The sequence below is a fragment of the Chaetodon trifascialis genome, chromosome 23, assembly GCF_039877785.1.
Source record: "Chaetodon trifascialis isolate fChaTrf1 chromosome 23, fChaTrf1.hap1, whole genome shotgun sequence".
Classification (NCBI taxonomy): domain Eukaryota; kingdom Metazoa; phylum Chordata; class Actinopteri; order Chaetodontiformes; family Chaetodontidae; genus Chaetodon; species Chaetodon trifascialis.
Window position 1 is genome coordinate 17,352,649 of NC_092078.1, and position 19,239 is coordinate 17,371,887.

A 19,239-nucleotide genomic window follows, 5' to 3' on the forward strand; every position below is an offset into this window, starting at 1 on the left:
AAAGTCTGCGGTAGTTTTTTCTTTAGTTTGATCTGAAGCATAGTCAGAGAGATTGTGTGAGTGTCAAAGGACTCTCAGTTTGGATTTTGTGAGTGTTCTCGGTTCATAAAGCTTTGAGCATGACAATTTGTGAACTGTTTTCATCTGAGGCCTGCATAAAAGCTGCTATTAGTCGGCTGAGTCAATGAGGGACAACAACATTAACACAGTTTATGCAAGGGGCCAAAAGGTTCCATCAAGGAGCAAAAACAGTCCTCTGAAAATGATGGAGCACAGACTGAATAATTTTAAACTCAGCTCACTGTGGAGTTAAAAACAAAGAAGCTGGTCTCCCTACAAATAATACCTGTGACTGACACAAGGTCCCTCTGCTTTATGAGCCAAACTGCGACAAAATATGCTGTGGAGATTCATGCTCTGCATAGGATGAAAGTTCTTGATGACCTCAAACATTTCGTCATTATCAGACTGATATACCGACATATATACATGTAATATATATATTCTGCATAGGAATTATAAATATGTAACAGGCAGATTTCAGATGGTAGTGATTAAAGATAAAAAGTTAGATGAGAGCATTGATGGAGATCATTGATGACAGCGAAACAGTAAGGATGGAGTGCAACACTGGTAAAGCTTCATGGGAGCTTTACAGCTTTTTGAATGCACACAAATTAATGAGGTTGTCTTCCTAAGACAAACAGCACCATCAGTTAATTGCTCAAATGTCCACAATGACTTAAATTTAACTGACAAGAGACCCAAATCATGAAATTTCAAGTAGTTGATGTGCCTACATCTAACCAAACCTTGACTATAGCGGCGGCAGATGAGGAGATGATGATTTTGGTTTTGAATGTCATTTTTAAAAGCAATGATACATGCCTTGCTTGGTGTTGAATTGAATATTGTAAAATTCCAAAAGAGTATTTTAATAGCAAGTGCTATAGATACTCATTTATTTTAGGATATTGATTTGAAATCCCATTACTGTCTTTAAAAAGAAAGTCGCGGAACATCAGCTAGCTCGGATGTGACATCTGGACTTTCTCTCTGTTGCCGTTAACCTGAATATACTGTAGAAGCACCAACACCTGGCTGGCTGCTGCTGCTGTTTTTAGAAACCCCACACTTCATTTCTGTGACTCATTGACTGAAGGCTAGCCTGAGGAAAGACATTAGTGTATTTATTCAACTCCCTGCAGGCCTGCAGCTGTACAGACCTTGATTTATAGACAGTGGTCCTGGAAAAACTCAGCTCTTTTCATTTAGATCACGTCTGCTGTCTGGCACAGAATCCACCCCACAGGTTTATTTGGGCACCGGGTGCCCTGGTAATGGGCTAGGAAAACGTCTACATCGATATATCTCCCCACGAGGCCATTCCTCCTTGCTGTCCGATAGCGTTCCTCTCGAACCATGGACTCTCCAAATGCATTAGTCTCCAGGGAGAAGAGAGCTGCCTCTCGCAGATATCTCATTTCCAACAGAGTGAAATCCATTAAGAGAAGGTGAGAGTGGAGACTCCCCATGATGTAAAACCTTCATACTTGCTCATCAGCCAGAAACTATAAGATCATCATAACACTACTGTGAGACAAAATGAGTGTGACTCTTTGTTTCAAAAGGAACACTGGCACTAAGATAATAATGAGGACTGGCTTAAAAGGAGGCATTTCTCAGCCTTCAGTCCTACAGGAATTACTGAGGTCTTGTACATCCCACTTCCTATTCTATTCTTTGTGCAGTGGTATAGCTCATGAGGCTGTAGGCAAGAATAAGGAGAGACGGTTCTTCAACCACAGGATCTGGATTTTGTTTTTCCACCGGTGCCCTTGAGTAAGACACTGAAAGCCTACAGTTCCTCAGACCTCCATGCCAACAAAAACCTTCTCATAGAGAAAACACTGAACTTCAGTTGGCTGGCCTGCATCAAAAAACAACGGGGTCTCTAATCCAGTGGTCAGACACAGCACAAAGATCTTTTAGGTGAATTGTATCTCTAGTCAATAGACTGATAACTTCTGGCTTTGCTTCTGGAACCTATAAATTCTTCTTCCATTTCAAAACCTGACGCCTACATTACCCACACTGCAACTCGACCACCAACAGTTTTGTCATAGAGATTTGGGTGTGTTATGCTAGTGGCAGCTGTAATAGAGCACATTTCTGAACACCCTTAAAACTGTTTAATGCTTAACAGTGATGCTGGCTGTGATTGGAGGTCACACAGGCTTGAAATGTTCAACCTCAGAGGGCAGCCAAACCCTGATTTTCAGCCTGGTGTCAAGTTGCTCTTTAAGTATGGAAAGGTGGGAGGTTTATCCATGAACAAGAGGAAACAAATGTTTCACAGGAAACAGAGAATTGCTGTAATGAGCTCATTGTCCAGCACAGTGGATTGTTGTTTTGTTATATTCAATTAAAAGATTTAAAACATTGGCACAAAGTGCTCTCAAATTCTCAAAATGTTTGTTTTAATCGATCACTCCAACAATTTAGTGTTGTGCTTCCAAAACCCAGGAAGTGCAACCCGTCACACACCAACTCAGTGGACACTAACATCAAACTCACATTAGAGGACGTCAGGGACAGCAGTTTGGTCTTTTTGGATGGTGCTGTACTCACTGAAGAGGAGGAGCCTCCACACTGAAGTATACAGGAAACCCACACACGGACCAATACTTACTCTTTGACTCTCATTGCACACCAGAGCACAAGTTAGGAGTTATCAGAACCCAGAACACTGAGCTGATAGTGTACCAACAAGTGTCCAGACCCAAGAGAAGAAGCACAAATATCTGAGGGATACACTTGAAGCTTGTGGATACCCCAACTGGACCTTTGAGAAAACACCAACACTAAGGAGGTGAAGAAAAGAGCAAACGCAACAACATCGTCATTCCATACGTGTCTGAAGTGTCTGAGAAACTCAGGACTTTCAACAAACACCACGTCCCATATTTTGGACCGGGTGGTTTGAAAGACTTTGGCCTCAAGATTACATGACAGATTTAATTTTACCTGACTTGCAGTAGCTCATTCATTTGCATCCTGTTTGTCCTCTTCGAGCACATCCACACGGTGTCATCGCATATAAATTTCCATGAAATTACTGAAGTTGCAATGAAAAAAAAGATGGAATGAAAGAAACTTGATCGTTTTGTAAAAATATTTTATGTAACAATTGAAAAGTCATAACACAGCAAAAGACATTAAAATCAACATGAGCGCGTGGGGTGTGTCCTGCAAGCCCCAAGCATCCATCAAATCCTCCACCATGTAAACAGTGCTGAAAAGAAGCTGCTGTGTGATTGGCTCTCCTTCCTCCTGATAGGCTACCGTATCTCCAGATTTGTATTTTAGACATTCCTCGTACAAGAAAATAAATTATAAAACCTAAAAAGATGGAGGAGTTGACTTGTGGTAAACTTAACGTGACATAAGAAGATTTAAAGCGTTCGGGACACACCCCAGCTATGAAGAGACCTCTTTGGCACGTAACACAAATCATAAAACGTGACATAAAACAAACTGTAAACAAAACAACAGTCATTACAAAATGCATTTTTTTTTCCACAGACAACATTAACAGTTTGAAAAAAAAACAAAACAAACAATAATCCTAAAAAAATTGATTTGGCAAATGTGACCGCCCCCCAGCGATAACACTTGTCTCAGTCTGCAAGGCCTCCGTGCAAAACCGCGTCATTGTGGTTAATGTTAATGCGCTGGGAGGAGGGGGGTGGAGGGGTCAAAATCGAAGGGAGAGGGGGGAAAAGTTTCATTTTGAAGTCTGAACTGGTACGAATCCTGTTTGTTCTTTCGTGTCTCCGTTTTTAACTTTGTGTTTGTCCTTCTCTGGTATGTGCGACAGCTCTGTGGTTCACCAGCCAAAGTCTCTTTAGTGCAAATAAGCTGTCAGCTGCTGCCTCCACGGAGGTGGGAGGGGGCAGGAGAAGGTCATTTTCGTGGTGGAGGCGAGGCTGTGTTTGGTTTGGCACCTGGGACTGGTCTGTAAAGAGAAAGAAAAAAGAGGAGATTGTAGGATAAGATTAAACTGCTAAAGCATACTGACTTCCTGATGTTTTAGAATAAATGTGGTGAAATTCTGTAACAAAATTAGAAGACATAAACAAAGATGGTGAGTGTGGTGACGTGGTCTGACATGTTGGCATATGCTAAATAGCAGTGAACACAAAGCCCTGAGGCTGAGGGGGTATCTGGACAAGCTGAAAGTCTAAAGAATAAAGGCTCACATTGTTTGAAGACTGTTCTTTCTGACCGCACCAGCCCCTCCTAACATGCCTCTAATGAAAGAAATCCACAGGCCGCGTTCTGTGTGAAAATGCATTCTTTACTTCAGCTGAAGATATGAATATGATAACATAAAGCTTCCTATAATCCACTTCATTCGTATCAGACTGCTAAAGCCTCACATTAGCTTCAGCTGAACATTAGAATGAAGACTTTGTCCTCTCTTCACTTCACAGACACAATGAACAGTAGGAATTATTACAGCAACTACTGACTATTTCAACGTAAGCAGCGGCATGCGATGACAGTGTTACAGTAAGACAGACTTGAAAAAATGTGAACTTTTCCTTTCACGTGATGATGGTGTGAGACAAAAGTCACCATAATTATAGACACTTGAGTTTTTTTGAGGGAGCAGACAGGAAACAAGAGGGGGATAGGGAGAGAGGGTAATGATATGTAGCACAGGTCCTCAGCTAGTACTGAAACATCAGCATTGTGCTTGGCTGGGATGTCCATGAAAGCATTTGGCTATTTCTTATTTTATTTTAGTCAAAATTAACCTGTATTAACCTTAACCTGTATTTATAAATGTGCTTTAAGGGGTTATGGTGTAACACTGGAGCCTACCAGTGCAGCTACCATAGCTGTGTCATAGCTGGCATGCCCCTCCTCTAAAATGGAACATTTCATAGCCCATAGTGTTGTGGCGGTGAAAGCCAGCACTGAACTATTCTGTCGATACCAGCAGCGTCACCTCTGTTCAACCCTTCATCAAGTATGAACCCCACTCCCGTGTCTCTTTGTCCTGGTGGCTCATAATTTTGATTTGCCAGGAGTATTTTTATATTTAGCATTTCTAACTTCATCAATTTTCTTCTTTTCCTGGCAGAAATTGGCATATTTTTGTTAGCTGTTTTGAAAGATTTCTGTTTGTCTTCAGCAGGATCCAGTGGGCTCGGAGCCACAGGCAGAAAGTATCAAGGTGCAGATTGAGGTCAATAAGGAAAGATTCATGTAAGTGTGAAGATCAGATATTTAATGTAAAGTTCTGATGAGATGACATGTCAGTCTGCTTGCCTGTATGAACGTTTTTATTCCAGAGAACAGAACATGGTGAGAGCTGCTTGCATCACTCGTACATGTTTTTCTGTGGATTCCTCAGGTCTGACACAGGCTGCTCCTGCTCTTCACTCTCATCAAGTCTTTGAACTGACCAGATTTACGCCAACAGCTGGTGTTAAGTGTGAAATCTGATGTGAGATCAGATTGTGATACTGCCAGAAAGAACCAGATGTAGAGATATTTTGATCCATCTGCTACATTAGAGGAGCAGAGGAACCATAAAAGCTGAACAATCACCTTGAGGTTTCCCTGCCTGACTACATTTACAGGTAAACTGCTTGGAACTAAAAGCATGACTGTATCTGAAGAAGCAAGTCCAAGCCTTTAGACTGGTGGCCTGTCATGTATATCACATGTCCATGCTTTGCGTGGTTTGTAAACTTGGAGCATTGATGTGCCGACACCAACCCTGAACAGAAAACAGCATCAGATGAAAAGAGAGGAATATTGTGAGGCAGTATTTCTCACAAATAAAGCCTTTTATCGCTGGGTCGTAAAAGGCCTCTGATAAAGACCTTGGCATTCTAGGATGTGAAAAAAAAACACAGGCAATAGCTGCTTTATGAACAAGAATTCTTTCATCAGTTATTAGAAAGCATCAAGAGAAGGTAAAGCCAGAGGAGGAACAAACCGTGCCGAGTGATTCTTTTACAGTAAAGATGTTCTGTGGTTGCTTACCGAGCTGTACAGCATGCTGTTCAATCAAAAACTACCTTGAGCAGTTCCATTATTTTTGACTTCACCCGCCCTCAGCAGCAGCAGCCACCGTGCTGCACCCAGGGACCAACCAAGAGCTGAGGACAATTACCCTCACACGCATGTGTCTGATGCTGGTGGAAAGCGGAGGCCCCTGGAGGACACCCGCACACACACTCCCCAGGATTTGAAGGCAGGACCTTCTCGCTGTGAGGTGACAGTGGGGTGGCAGCCACTGAGCCACCACGCTGCTCAATCATACGGAGTGAAGGCTGTGAGCTACTTCATCTCGATAGAATCAGGTGCGCTGCACTCCCTGCAATAGACTCTTGTAATTTGGCTTGCCCAGAAAACTCGTGGTGACAATATGCTTTGTCATCCTCCTTACCAACATCCTCTACTCCCTAATGGGCTCCCGCTGAAATCCACTATCTGTTGTAGGAAAAACCACAGCTTTGGTTTGCTACGGTTTTGGGCATGAGGGGTGCTTTTCCTCACTTCACATAGTCAGTCCACCCGCGCATTTGATATCATTTCCATCATGTAACATTATTAGAGAGTGACTTTGCTGCCTGTTTTCAGGCATGCACTGACGTTAAGTTGGGACTGTTTGATAGTTCATCTGCTACTTGAACGTAACTCTCCCATCGTGTTTATCAAACTGCTGATTGTTATCTTCTTTGTGTATAAGAGATGAAGATTGAGATAAATATTACACTGATCTGAGATGGCAGCACATCCCCCCCCTTTCTCTGCATGCTTTGCCTTGTGCAGCTGCTGCCTTTAGAACTAATGTGTCTGATGTGTGTTTGCCCACCTGAGAGCTCTGAGAGGGGGGATGGCGGAGACTTTGCCCACAGGTTTGGGTCCCACTGCCGGGGGCATCATGACGAGCAGACCCGGGGAGGGTTTGGAGACCTGGGTCTGGGCTGGACTCACGGTGGGGGAGGCTCCTCTGGCTGGGCTGAGGGGGAGAGGCCTCTGAGGAGGGAAGGGGGACGTTCTGGGCTGCAGCTCAGACACTAACTAGAACAGAACAAACAGAAATATTGATTATTGACAGTTTGATTATTCAACATTCAGATGCAACTGGACAGCAAGCAGAGCAGCCAGACTGGACTTCTGCACAGCGTCAGCAACCGAGATTATGATACATTTGCGATCATTTTGCAAACTGCTGTAGACTACCAGGAGAAAAAGGATGTCTCTCTATGTGGGATCACCGCCAATATGGAGCTCAACACTAAATCCATGGCACATGGACACAGCAGGGACAATTCCATTCCAGTTTCTTGCTGGACTGGATCCAGGTTGTCTCTGGAAACGGTTCAGCTAACTGATAAGAGGAACTTTTGTCCCACTTCACACAGATAGCAGATTAAAATAACCACTACAGCGCAGCTCTGAGATCAGATCACAAAGTAAACTCACATGAAATATTGGATATTTGACACAAACAAGAAAAAGCAATATGCCATTCAACACATGATCTAATTTAAAGGCATTTTACACTTCACAGAAGAGCACTGATGAGAGCCGTTTGGAGGCTCAATCAATAAGAAAGCAATCAGATAAGAATCATACTGCACTTATATTCATTATTTCTTCAGGGTTCAGAAGAAATCTCTGAAATTCATCTACAAAGTAGTCTGACAAAGACAGCCCAATAGTTTTCTCATTAGCTCTGTGTGTTTGCCAATAGGACTGAAATACATTGACAAATTCTGCATTTAGCTGCAGTCAGGAGCAATGTGAAGTTCTTTTAGTTCTTTCAGGGCTTTTCAGTCTGACACCGTGTCCTAAGTGAACCACACACTGAAAGCTTTGTCAGGACAATGAAGCTCAGCTATAATTCTACAATCCAGACGTGTGTGCACATGCTCTGTGATTGTGGAAGGCACCTGTTTCTGATCAAATCCCTGTTTAGGCTCCTCACCTGTGTACATGCAGTACATGTTGAGAGACCGAACCCAACCTGAGCTGATGTTTTACAGATGTTGGTGCCATGGCAGGACACTCAACAAGAATCACTGTAGTGAAGGACCTGAAACTGCTTGTGCTGTTAAATTTGACCTTAAAGCCGGGCTGGATTTCTTTCACTAGAGGAGGGGGACGTTTTAACATCACCTGCACTGGTCAGTGATTTTAATCCCATTTTGAGTCCTTCCTGTAAGTGAGTCATTGTTCACCGTCACCCCAGGAATAATTACAGCTGCTGCGAATATCTTGTTTTCAGCAAACTTGCGGGTCCAGCTGTCATTTAAATTCTATGTCCTTGTATATTAAAATGGATCTCTTAAGTTTGAAATTATTTTCAATTACAGTTCAGAAGAGGGTCAAAAGGACGTTACCAGTGGAGATCGTGTAGGGTTTAGCGGCAGAGGTTTCTTGGGTGGGCTGAGTCTCTGTGGGGTCTGGGGGGATTTGGGTGGAGCTGCTGGCGGTTTGCCAGCTGGCAGAGGTGGGCGAACCACCTTGAGGGCCCGGGGACCACCCTGGGGAGATGGAGCGGGTCTCAGAGGTCGCACAATGTTGACCGGCTGGGTGCCGTTGGGTGCGGGGCCTGGTCTGAGAGGCAGAACCTCTTTGCTGGTGTGAGGAAGCTGGATCACAACAAAAACAAGAGAAAAATTGACATCAAACCGATTCCCATCATGCTGTCCTCAGCATAACCCTGGAAAATCTAATCTACATGCTCGTTCCACTCTGGGACCTCAGTGCAGCCTCTGATCCTGATCACAACATTCCAACTGATGCTCAGCTCATTTCAGTCTCACCTATAAAACGGCAAGTTTACATCACAAAGAGCATTCCATGTGAAGTCTTCCCTGGGTTCACTATTTTTCAGTCATCATATCTGACCACTAGGGGTGATCATCAAAATGTGCAGTGCTGCTTTTTAGTGACTGAGCCGTTGATCTGACGACCTCACCTCAAAACTGAATGTCTGACATCAGTCTATGGGTGAGCAACAGACAAGCAGAAATCATAGTTACTGGTCCAAATCAGCCAAGATATTGCCTACAGTTCACCACACTATCTTGTTATACGTGAGACCTAAAATCCATCAGCTCTGATCTATCACCCCCTTTGTCACCAAAGCTCAATTCGTTTTTAAAAGCCTCAATTTCACAATCGGTTGGTTGTTTGCTCCCTGTCAGTTAAACCTGATCACAGTCCTAATCAAGCTGATTACCTTGGCTTTTTGAGTGTTAACCTCTTCATATATAATCACTAAAGTTGCTGTTCAATACTCAGTTCTCATTTATTAAATATATTTAGTTAACTGTTTATAATTAGGCATCAATCTGAGCTGTTTCTCTCATGTAAATAGTATTCAGCTGCATTTTGTTTATCAAAGATTCTACAGGAACAATGTTTATTATTATTATTATTGGTGTCCTTACACCTTTCCATCTTCCTTCTCTCTGCTCTTTTCTCTTTCTCTCTTTTTGCTCCTCTTATATCTCCTTCTTTTCCATTGACAAATGTATCCTAACCTTGAGCTGGTAGCCCATCTTATCGAATAAAGACTTCAAACAAGGTAATAGCAACATGATGAAATGATGCTGAAGTACAGTGAACCGGTGGAGAGGAGTGTTGTGGACGTGGGAGGATTCAGACTCCAAGTGGTCACAAGTATAACAAGCTGCTGTAAAATGAGCCCATTTAATATGAAGGTCAACCTCATGGATGATCCATTATTCACTGAAACACAGCAAGAGAAACAGCCATCACCCCCTCCCCTACCTGTTTTTTTCTTTCTTTGCCACACACACTCCACTCACCCCCTTGTGGCCACTAGCCTTGTTGATTGGTCCGACCACCTTCAGGTGAAAGGCAGGATTCAGATGGCCATTCTTCCCCTTCTCCACCGATGCCTCCATCCTGAGCAGAGAAATGAGGACAGGCAAAAAATAAACCACAGTCTGACACATGAAAGCTGTCCTGCTTCATCACTCTTCTCAATCTGGCATTGATTTTAGAGCCCCAGGTGGGAAAAGATAGCATGATGTGAGAGGAAATAGAGAGGTGAGGAATGAAGCTGAAAATACAACACTGACATGTTATCACCTCATAAAGCTAATATGGTTACTGTGTTAACAAACATTTGCCTATTTACACAACTAGTAGACACAGAGCAACATTAGCAAAAATATGCAGCTTTCTGACAAAATGCTCCACTGTGTTCACCAGCTAGTTTGTAACTGTGTCTGTCTGCTGTTTGGTGCTGAGCAGGGTGGGTTCATCAGAGCTTGTTGGCTGAAAACAGCCACCTGCTGCTTCTAGGAACAGGGTTGATGGCAGTGGTGAGAACCAAAGGTCCAAAAGGTCCAAAAATCAAAATAATGAGCTAAAAGAGGCAAAATGCTTTCTACCATATATGTGCACACACATGCAATCCAGTTCAACTATGTGGCTAACTACAGTCTCTAAAACTGAACTGAACTGATCCTAAATATTAGAAGCATCATTAAGGAAAGGTTTACAGCAGGGCTGATGCATTGGATTGAATCGTACCATACTGTAGGTGTAGTTCATAAACTGTTAAGTCAGTGTGTGTATATCCTGCAGGCTCTTAGCTGATAAGAAGGCTATGACTGGCTAATACTGCATATATACTGTAAATGCTTCGAAGGCCTTCTCAGCTCCAGCCACCCACTGTTGAACTGTAAATGAACCCAAACTCACAAAACCAAAAAAAAAAAAAGGAGAGGGTTTTCATTGCTGCAGTTGCCATTAAGAGTCTTTTTAATTATCATAGCGTCTCAATTTTCCTTTCATTCAGTTGTCTCCCCTCTGTCTCCTTTTAGCTGCAGTTAGCGTGAAATCCTGCCGAGGCCCAATATCAGCTCTATTTAGCCCCTCTCTGTCTTCATTTGGAAGGTCAGGGTCTTTAAAAGGCTGCTGTGACGCTGGATCCTTTCCAGACACATTTCTGCTCTGTAAATCACTGTGGAAGACTTGAGTGTTTTCAGAGGCACTAACTCAGCCAGTGTTATGACGAGGCTGTCTCTCCGGGTGAGGTATATGGCAGCGGTCATAAAGGAAGCTCTGGGGTTTACGAGGACATGGATTTTGTTTGGTTCTGGTGGAGGTGAGCTGCAGCAAAAAATGGTGCAATTCATGCTGATATAGAGATGGAAAGTTCCAGCGTTTACATATCTCTTTGGAGCACGAGCAGTCATTCCCTTCTTCCCTTCCTTTCTTGAATTCAACACCTTTCCTCTTTGCCTTCCTTCTTTCCCGATTTCCTCCATGACCTTTTTAAATCCATTCTGCTGCCACATTTTCCCTGTGTTCTTCTCTCCACCCCTTCCTTCCTCTCCCTTCCTTGCTCCTTCCTTCTCTGAAATATTGTCTTCCTCCCATGCATGATTCATTTCCCCCTCCTTTCACCTGTTGTTACCCTCCCTTCTCATGCAGACAGTGTGATGTGTGAAGGTTCTACTGCATAGCAATACGCTATTTTTCAAGAAACAAAAGAGTTCCAAGATAGAGAGTGGTGTGAGGGGGGAATAAAAATCTGAATTCCACTGATGAGCTTGTTTTTTCTGACCTAATCACTGTCATTTATTTTCACTTAATGTCTGAATAATCATGGGAATGTTGATGGACTGCACTTCTGTAGCGCTTTTCTACCTCAGCGGACAAAACGCTTGACAATTAGACCCTCATTCACTCATTCATACACACACCCTGGCAGTGAGCTCCATGCAGGGTGCTGGCCTGACCATTGGGGACACACACATGTGGACAGGAGGGGCTGGAGATCGAACCATCAACCCAGAGATTGGTGGATGACCCGCTCTACCTCTTGAGCTACAGCCAAGTACATAATGAGATGATAACCTTCAATGCCCTATTCAACGTATGTAATTCCATGCTTTCCTCTCTGTTCTGGATGTGTTTTTAGCAGGCAGGCAGACACACAGACATCTGGACAGACAGACAGATAGGACACAGTACTTGTTGTTCTTGTTCTTCTCTCTCTGGGAAAGCCACTTATGGTAATATGAAGTCTTGATCCTGTAGCAGTAGAAGAGCAGCAGCACTGCAGGCAGGACCACCAGGAAGGCAAAGAGCAGCCCGGCCACCAGCCCCACCTGACCTGTGGAGACAGATACACACACACACACACACACACAGTGAGTGTGTTTACATGTCCATGTTGCATCCCTGACGTGAGTCATATCCTGTTAGATCTGGATGTGATGCTTACACAGCTCGTGGAGTAATCATATTATTCACAGATGTGCACGTGGTTACCATGTCACCAGGTTTCAAATGACTGCCTGCATGAATTCACATTCAGGGAATTTGACTCATTTTTCACTTCTCTCAATGTTACACCAAGAACAATTTTCAAGAAGATGGAAACGGACATACGGCTAAAAATCAAGGAGGACAAAGGTACACGAAGACAGGAAAACAAGCACAGAATTATTATTTACATACAAGGGGAGGGAAGGGGATGTACCACTGACCCCCTCTACAGGAGTTAACTCAAAGGTGAGGATCACCTTATGTTGAAGTACGGCTGACTGGACACTTAGTGCATTATCTTATTGAGATGAAGCTGTCTTATCAAGACAGTATCTAAAAGAACATCTCTACTGCTCACTTTATATGGAATGAAATGCAATTTGTGACCATAAAATACAAATCTGAGACAACAGAATGACAGTTTAAGAATACACACATAAATGATAAAAACACTGATGTATGATTGTCCTGTAATGTCCAGTGTTTGCCTGTCTTTTAATCTAAAATGAACTGTGGCAGGTGAGGTGTGAACATGATGCTGTTCTGGTGGGTCAGTGAGGAAGCAGTGTTTCAGAAAGTAATCACAAGGGAGAAGCTGCGATATGAGTCACATTTACACATATGTGAGGCAGGGACAGCTTGACACAACAGCACACTTTGTGCATATGTGTGTGTGTGTGTGTACTCACTGTCATACTGGACAGGTCCACTGTCCACACTGCCGCCAAGTCCTGGCTTGTCACAGAAGGGTGGTGCCCAGCCACCATTACAGTGGCAGTTCCCATTACTGTTACACACCTGTGTAGACACAGACACACATGTACACACACACGCACACACACGCACGCACGCACGCACGCACACACACACACACACACACACACACACACACACACACACACACACACAGAGGGCTGATGTGATTCGCTGTTCGGTCTCAGTATAATCTCGTATGTGTGTGCCTGCAGGTTTATCTGCCAAATTAGAAGCTCTAATTTCTCGCTTACTACAGTCTGGCACTGCGTGTGTTAGAATGGGATTTTCCTTCCTCTACCTTTAGATCTTCACTTTAGAAATGGAACAGACTGCAGAACACTGACATAATAAGCAATGACATCTCACATTCGTGTCAGGTGTATAATGCTCTACCTTTGTATGTGCAGCTTTACTTCACCTATTCATTAAATAGTTATATTATTTGGTTTAACTGTTTCAGTGCTGGAGTGCATATTCCATGATTATTTTTTGATTAATCAACTTAGGACAAACTAACTGAAACAAACCTGAAGCATGTGGTATTACAGCACAGTACTGATTGGTTTCAGTAGCTCAAAGCAAAATCTAATGAAGGTGCCATGTGCAGTCTGCTGTGTGCACTGTACCTAATGGGTCCTTAAAGGCAACAGGGCACACTCACGCACACACACTCTGGCTTACAGCTACAGCTTATTTCTAGGCCCCGCCTAAAAGATAAATGAAAATGAACATTTTTTTCTGGCTGTGATGTCAACTGGTAGATTTTATCTACTCTAGCTACTTAATTAACTTAAACCCTGAGAGTTGGGTGATAACGCTACAAGTTGGCTGATGCTTTTTAAATATGCCTTAAATATGCACTTGATGGCTGCCTGCATTGCTGTATATCGCACAAGCAAAATAATAGTTGCCTGGGAGGTAACCTGTGCTGGCAGTAAGCTAGAAAGCCAAGCATAAATTAATTGAAATTAGAGCTGTCACACTTGAGTGGTACCAATTTGGTCCTGTTATATTTTAGTTGGGAGGAGGTGTTACAATTTCAGCTTTTATATAAAGTGAAACACACAGTTCAACCCAACTCCCTGCAAGCTGTTTTACTAAAACGCACCTTTGAATGAATAATGAATAATGAATAATCTGCTAACTTTGAGACTTGGAGTCAAAATGTGACCTGAGCTGGAAAAACCTTCACTTCACTATATTTGGGAGAAAATTCCATTAAAGAGTTTTTAATTAACTTGTCTTTAACTTGCGAAAAGAAACTTTTATCTAGACATTAGATTGATTAATATCTCCAGACATCTTGTGTAACTCACCACCCCTAAATGAAGGAGAATATACTGCCATGCTCCAATTACATCGAGATGTAATTATCCTATCAGTGATTAACATGCCTATTTACTCCATTAGCAGCCGGTCGACATGAAGGGCATACAGTTGTTTTCTGATTCTTATTGCTCTCTTACTTTGGATTCGAGAGGCCTGCTGTGTTTCTTTGTGAACATTTCTTCTGCTGTTTTGAAGGGAAAATTATAAAGGCACTTCTCCATCAAATAAAGATAAGAAGGGAAAAGCTGTATGAAATGAAATGCCATGACCTGGATTTAATATCATTGATATATTACATATCCTTCAGCCTTCTGAATCTCCACGACTTGCAATATGTTTTAAGCCTTTTTAATGAAAATCTCCAGTGTAAGGTTTTTGATGCAAACCCGTAGTGTTCTCAGAAGCAAGCGGCGCTTCCCCTGCTCATTATTCTTGTTTATTTGCATGAACATCCAGCACACTCCAAAAGCCCGAGGATCAATATGAATCAAACGATAATGCTGAATTAAAAAACACATCCGAACACAGGAGAAGACCCTAAACTGGGAGGAAGGCAAAACGGTCTATTTAGAATAATCCTGACTCAAAGCCACTTCCATTATCCATCTACTGTTACACTGAGAGGAGTTAAAAAAACAAAAAAACAGCATAAAACAACAAAGTGAAGAGAGAAGGGGATTAAAGGAGGAGAGGATATGTCTGCTGTTTTTCTTCTCGCTCATAATATGTCAAATCCGAATCAAATAACTGCGCCTGGCAAGCAGTAAGTGCATTTCTTATACAGTCGAGGGGGTAAATAGAAACTTGAGTCTTTAAAAACTTATGAAGTGTGAAATTTCTGTCGTGGCTCGGGTTCGCTTCAAACGCTCAGGGTCAAAAGAAGCAACAGAGCAGTTCAAAACATAAACTAAGTCCCGCCAACGAGGGTTAGACTCATACTGAAACTGACCTTTCAGTAAAAATGGATGGTTTTGGAAATGTCTCACTTTCAAGGCCTGGTCACACTAGAAACTGAGACAACAAACTTTGGTTGCACGTTGAAGGACAATACAGTAGGTGTTGTTCGAGGTTTTGTGCCGAGTGACTGCTGGTGAACTGCTGCTGAGGTAACTGCTAACACGCCAGCAACACGCTAGCGCTCAACACTCAACAGCTCTCAGCGGCACATTCACTAAACACACAATAGTAATTCATTCAAGAGATACAATAGAGTCCTGTCTCATTGCTGTCTGCACACCATGTCTCTGTTGTGAAGCAGTTTGCAGTCCCATAGAGCACACTTATGTGCTGTAAAGGCTGATGGTGCAGCACAGCTAATAAACAGATTTGATTTGCAAATGAAGCTCTGGGAGAGCAGAGTCCACCTGAAAATGAATTTGCATGTTTTTTCAGCTCTGGCATAGACATTTTCTCTGTGAATGACACATCCTGTGGTCTGTTTTGAGTAAAAAAAGATTGTGAATTTGTGTAGATATAAACTCATTTATTTTTATCTATACTCATTCTTTGGTTTCCTTGCAGCTCCCTCTGTGTGTGCATTCACACTCAGAAGTGACCCCTCATTAAGCCCCACTTACTGCTGCTAAGTCAGTCAAGCTTTCCAGCGAGCTCAGGTGCAGTTTACACTGATAACAGTGGCACATTTACAACTCGCAATTACTTCATAGCAGCCTTTGAAATTTTACAATAATGGGTTCTTGATTCCTTCCAGGTACACAAAAAGGGTTTCTCATGTTTAGTCTGTGAATGTTGATTTGTCCCGATGCGATGGTGACTGTCACTGGAAGATTTGATCAGCTTTAGCTCTGCAGCTTTTTAACGTTGCTTCTGTTAGTGAGTATTTTCAGACAATATGTTTCCTTTCACATTTGAAAAAGTAAAGGGATAAAGACCAGCCTTGGATTTCAGCAAATATACAGTATCTGAGGGAAGCTCCTCCAAAAACAATCCAGAGTTTAACACTGCTGCTAACTCTAATACAACACTCAGGACCAGTCATACTGATGCTAGCCCAGCGGATGTGTGAGTCCTGAACACAGCGTCACTTGTTACCCTGCTCAATAATGTAGTTAGGTAATGATATGCTAACTCGTGCAATGCTAGCCTCCTATTGTAGGTAGTGAGCTAAATAGCCAGGCATGCTAAGGTTAGCGGCTTTTTTTTAGAACGAACAAATACCACAAAGACCATTTATTTTCCTCTGAATGATAAAAAACTAATTTTACTATACCTTCATGATTTTTGACTAACTATGACTTTAAGACAAAAGCTATATTCTCCACAGATGACACAGTTGAATATAATTTTGCCCACTCACCAAACGAATCAAGTTGGAACTTAACGTTTGTACTTTGCAATAAAACTGTAACACCGCATGACACTGAAATGACAAATATCACACTGCAGACAAAAGCACGTCAGCAGCTTCGGTCTGAAACCCCTCAACTATGAAGATGCCATACGAGCGGAACATTAGAACAAAGCATTACACTGATGCATCCTTTCCTGAGCCAAGTTAGCACAAAAGACGTTATCTGAGTGGTTGCACTGGAAAAAACTGCAGAAACCACCTTTCTGATCATGGTAGTGGTGTCTCAAGCAAGCACAGCTGACTGTGTTTGCCAGTGGGAGGTCAGTGAGGGATCATGTCTTACTCACTGCACCAGCGACTCACTGGATGGCAGTGGCCCTTTCACAGAGGGAGGTGCAACTGGGAGGGATGGCAAACTCCCCACACATTATACCTTCCCCCTGCATGTCTGTCTACACCTGCCCCCGGGGCAGCAACATGCTGCACAGCAGAGGGAACAGGACCTTCCAAACTGGCACAAACAAAAAAAAGCATTTTCCAAAAAACAAATCCTTAGTGGTTAAATCTCCTTGTCACTGGTAGTGATTCAATGGGAACATTTTCTGGCGCTGTTTGAAGTAACTGGAGTGTTTGATCTACGCTGAGCAGCATAAGCAGGGACAGCATACTGTGTCCTCCATACTGTACCGTCTGTGATACAGATCCTCCGGATATTTTAGCTATCTGTCCATCCATCTCTAGTTTTCACCTGTAAATGTGTGGTTAGGTTTCCATGAACTTTCATAGAATCAACACCATACCAGTGAGCTCTGCCACTGAACAATGTGTCAGAGGTCAAACTCAGAGTTCCCAGATCAACAACTTCGATCTCCATCCCTGTGTTCTCTTAGAGTAACAAGTGTTTAGGTCCCAAACGCTCCACTCCAGAGCTGGGTTACTGACTTATAAACTATGTATGATTCCTCCTTATCTGCCTCGGGCTTGCTTGTACTGCTCCAATAAATAGTTCATCAAGTCAGGTGCTGTTGTATTCCAGCCATTTATTTTCCTGCCTTTAACGACAGACTTGGTCACAGTGCTGCAAAGTGTTACCTTTGCCCAAGGACACAGTGTGACAATAAGATTAGGGAGCCGTGCCTGGCAGCTAAGTGAGTTGGGTCTGTTGCATGACTCGTGAGTGTGTGTGTGTGTGTGTGTGTGTGTGTGTGTGTGTGTGCCTACCCCGTTGCCGTGGCAGCGTGCGATGCAAGACTCCAGCTCGGTAAAAGAGACATTCTGGCATCGGCGGTCTCTGCACACCTGTGGCAACAAAAGCAGAATGATCACATACTGTGCTAAAGATTACAGATTACACACACACACACACACACACACACACACACACACACACACACACACACACACACACACACACACACACACGTATGCAGACTTTGATCGGCCTTCAGTCAGTGCCCTTGGGCTCTGGAACAACCTGTCTGCCTGAGGACATTGGGGAAGCAGCATCAGCATCCTGTTTTATATCACTCCACAACTTTTATAGACTTGCTGCGACAGCTTGTAATGATGTTTATTGAAGCTCTATTACTTAACACATTTGGTCTCCGCTGCTGCTCTAATACTCATTTTAATAACCATTTATATTCATGTTGGAGTGATGTTTTGTTTTCTAAGGACTTTGTAGCTCATGTAACTTCTATACTGTGTAAAGACAGACATAGAGGGAACAGGTAGAAGCAGATTTCAGGGGTGTGAGGGATGAGTCAGTGACACTGGGCCAGACACTTCAACAGCTTCGACTGAAGCTCTTTGTTTCTGCATTTCAGCTTTGTGAAGAGGAGGTGGGATGGAGGAGTTAGAAACACATTATAGAGCCTGCTGAAAAAAGAAAAAGCTCTTACTAACTCCACTCAAACAGCCAGCAATGCATGTCACCAAACCACCACAGTAAAGCTCTAATAAAAGGGAGGGAAGGAAGGACAGGTTGATGAGTGTGTGTTTTATGGTGGCTCCTTCACTGAACTGAAATGTCTGAAACGGCCAATTTTACATTAAAACGCTTTTAAAAATGTATATATTGCTTGCAAAAAATACTTTCTAACATTCCAAAGCCAGACTGATCAGGTGACACAGCGACAATCATTGGTCATTCTGAGCTGAGTGTTTCACTTGCCGTGTTTTCACTTGCTGTCTGCTGACCTGCACTGACAAGGACACCTTTACCTCCTGCTCACACCACATGATTATCTGCTGAGGGATTGACTCTCAGTCTATCCATTGGCAGGATGATTTAGAGTTCATTGCCCTCACAATTCCAATATCATTTTGACATTTTTGGTCTTGGGGTGGGCATCAACTTCTTCCTTTTTTGTTTTATACGCTGCACATTTTCGATTTTTATCTTATTTCTGGTTCACTGGTTTCTGAGGTTTGATTTAATTCCTGTTTCTTAGTTTTTAGTGCTTGCTGTGCACAAAGCACTTAATAATATTTGT

At 42.8% G+C, this 19,239-nt stretch overlaps 1 protein-coding gene across 1 annotated transcript in view; it reads right to left on the reverse strand.

The window, feature by feature from the left end:
* Positions 1–3,168: 3,168 nt before the first annotated feature.
* The window catches only part of adam19a (ADAM metallopeptidase domain 19a), a 170,533-nt gene continuing 154,462 nt past the window's right edge, over positions 3,169–19,239 (reverse strand). Inside the window, exons 17-23 of the mRNA XM_070993711.1 lie at positions 17,966–18,043; positions 13,038–13,146; positions 12,052–12,193; positions 9,870–9,969; positions 8,433–8,684; positions 6,899–7,107; positions 3,169–4,018 (exon numbers count right to left, since the gene is read on the reverse strand). Of these exons, the coding sequence (XP_070849812.1) occupies positions 3,967–4,018; positions 6,899–7,107; positions 8,433–8,684; positions 9,870–9,969; positions 12,052–12,193; positions 13,038–13,146; positions 17,966–18,043 (942 nt within the window). The 3' untranslated portion in view covers positions 3,169–3,966. The remainder of the gene's footprint in view (positions 4,019–6,898; positions 7,108–8,432; positions 8,685–9,869; positions 9,970–12,051; positions 12,194–13,037; positions 13,147–17,965; positions 18,044–19,239) is intronic.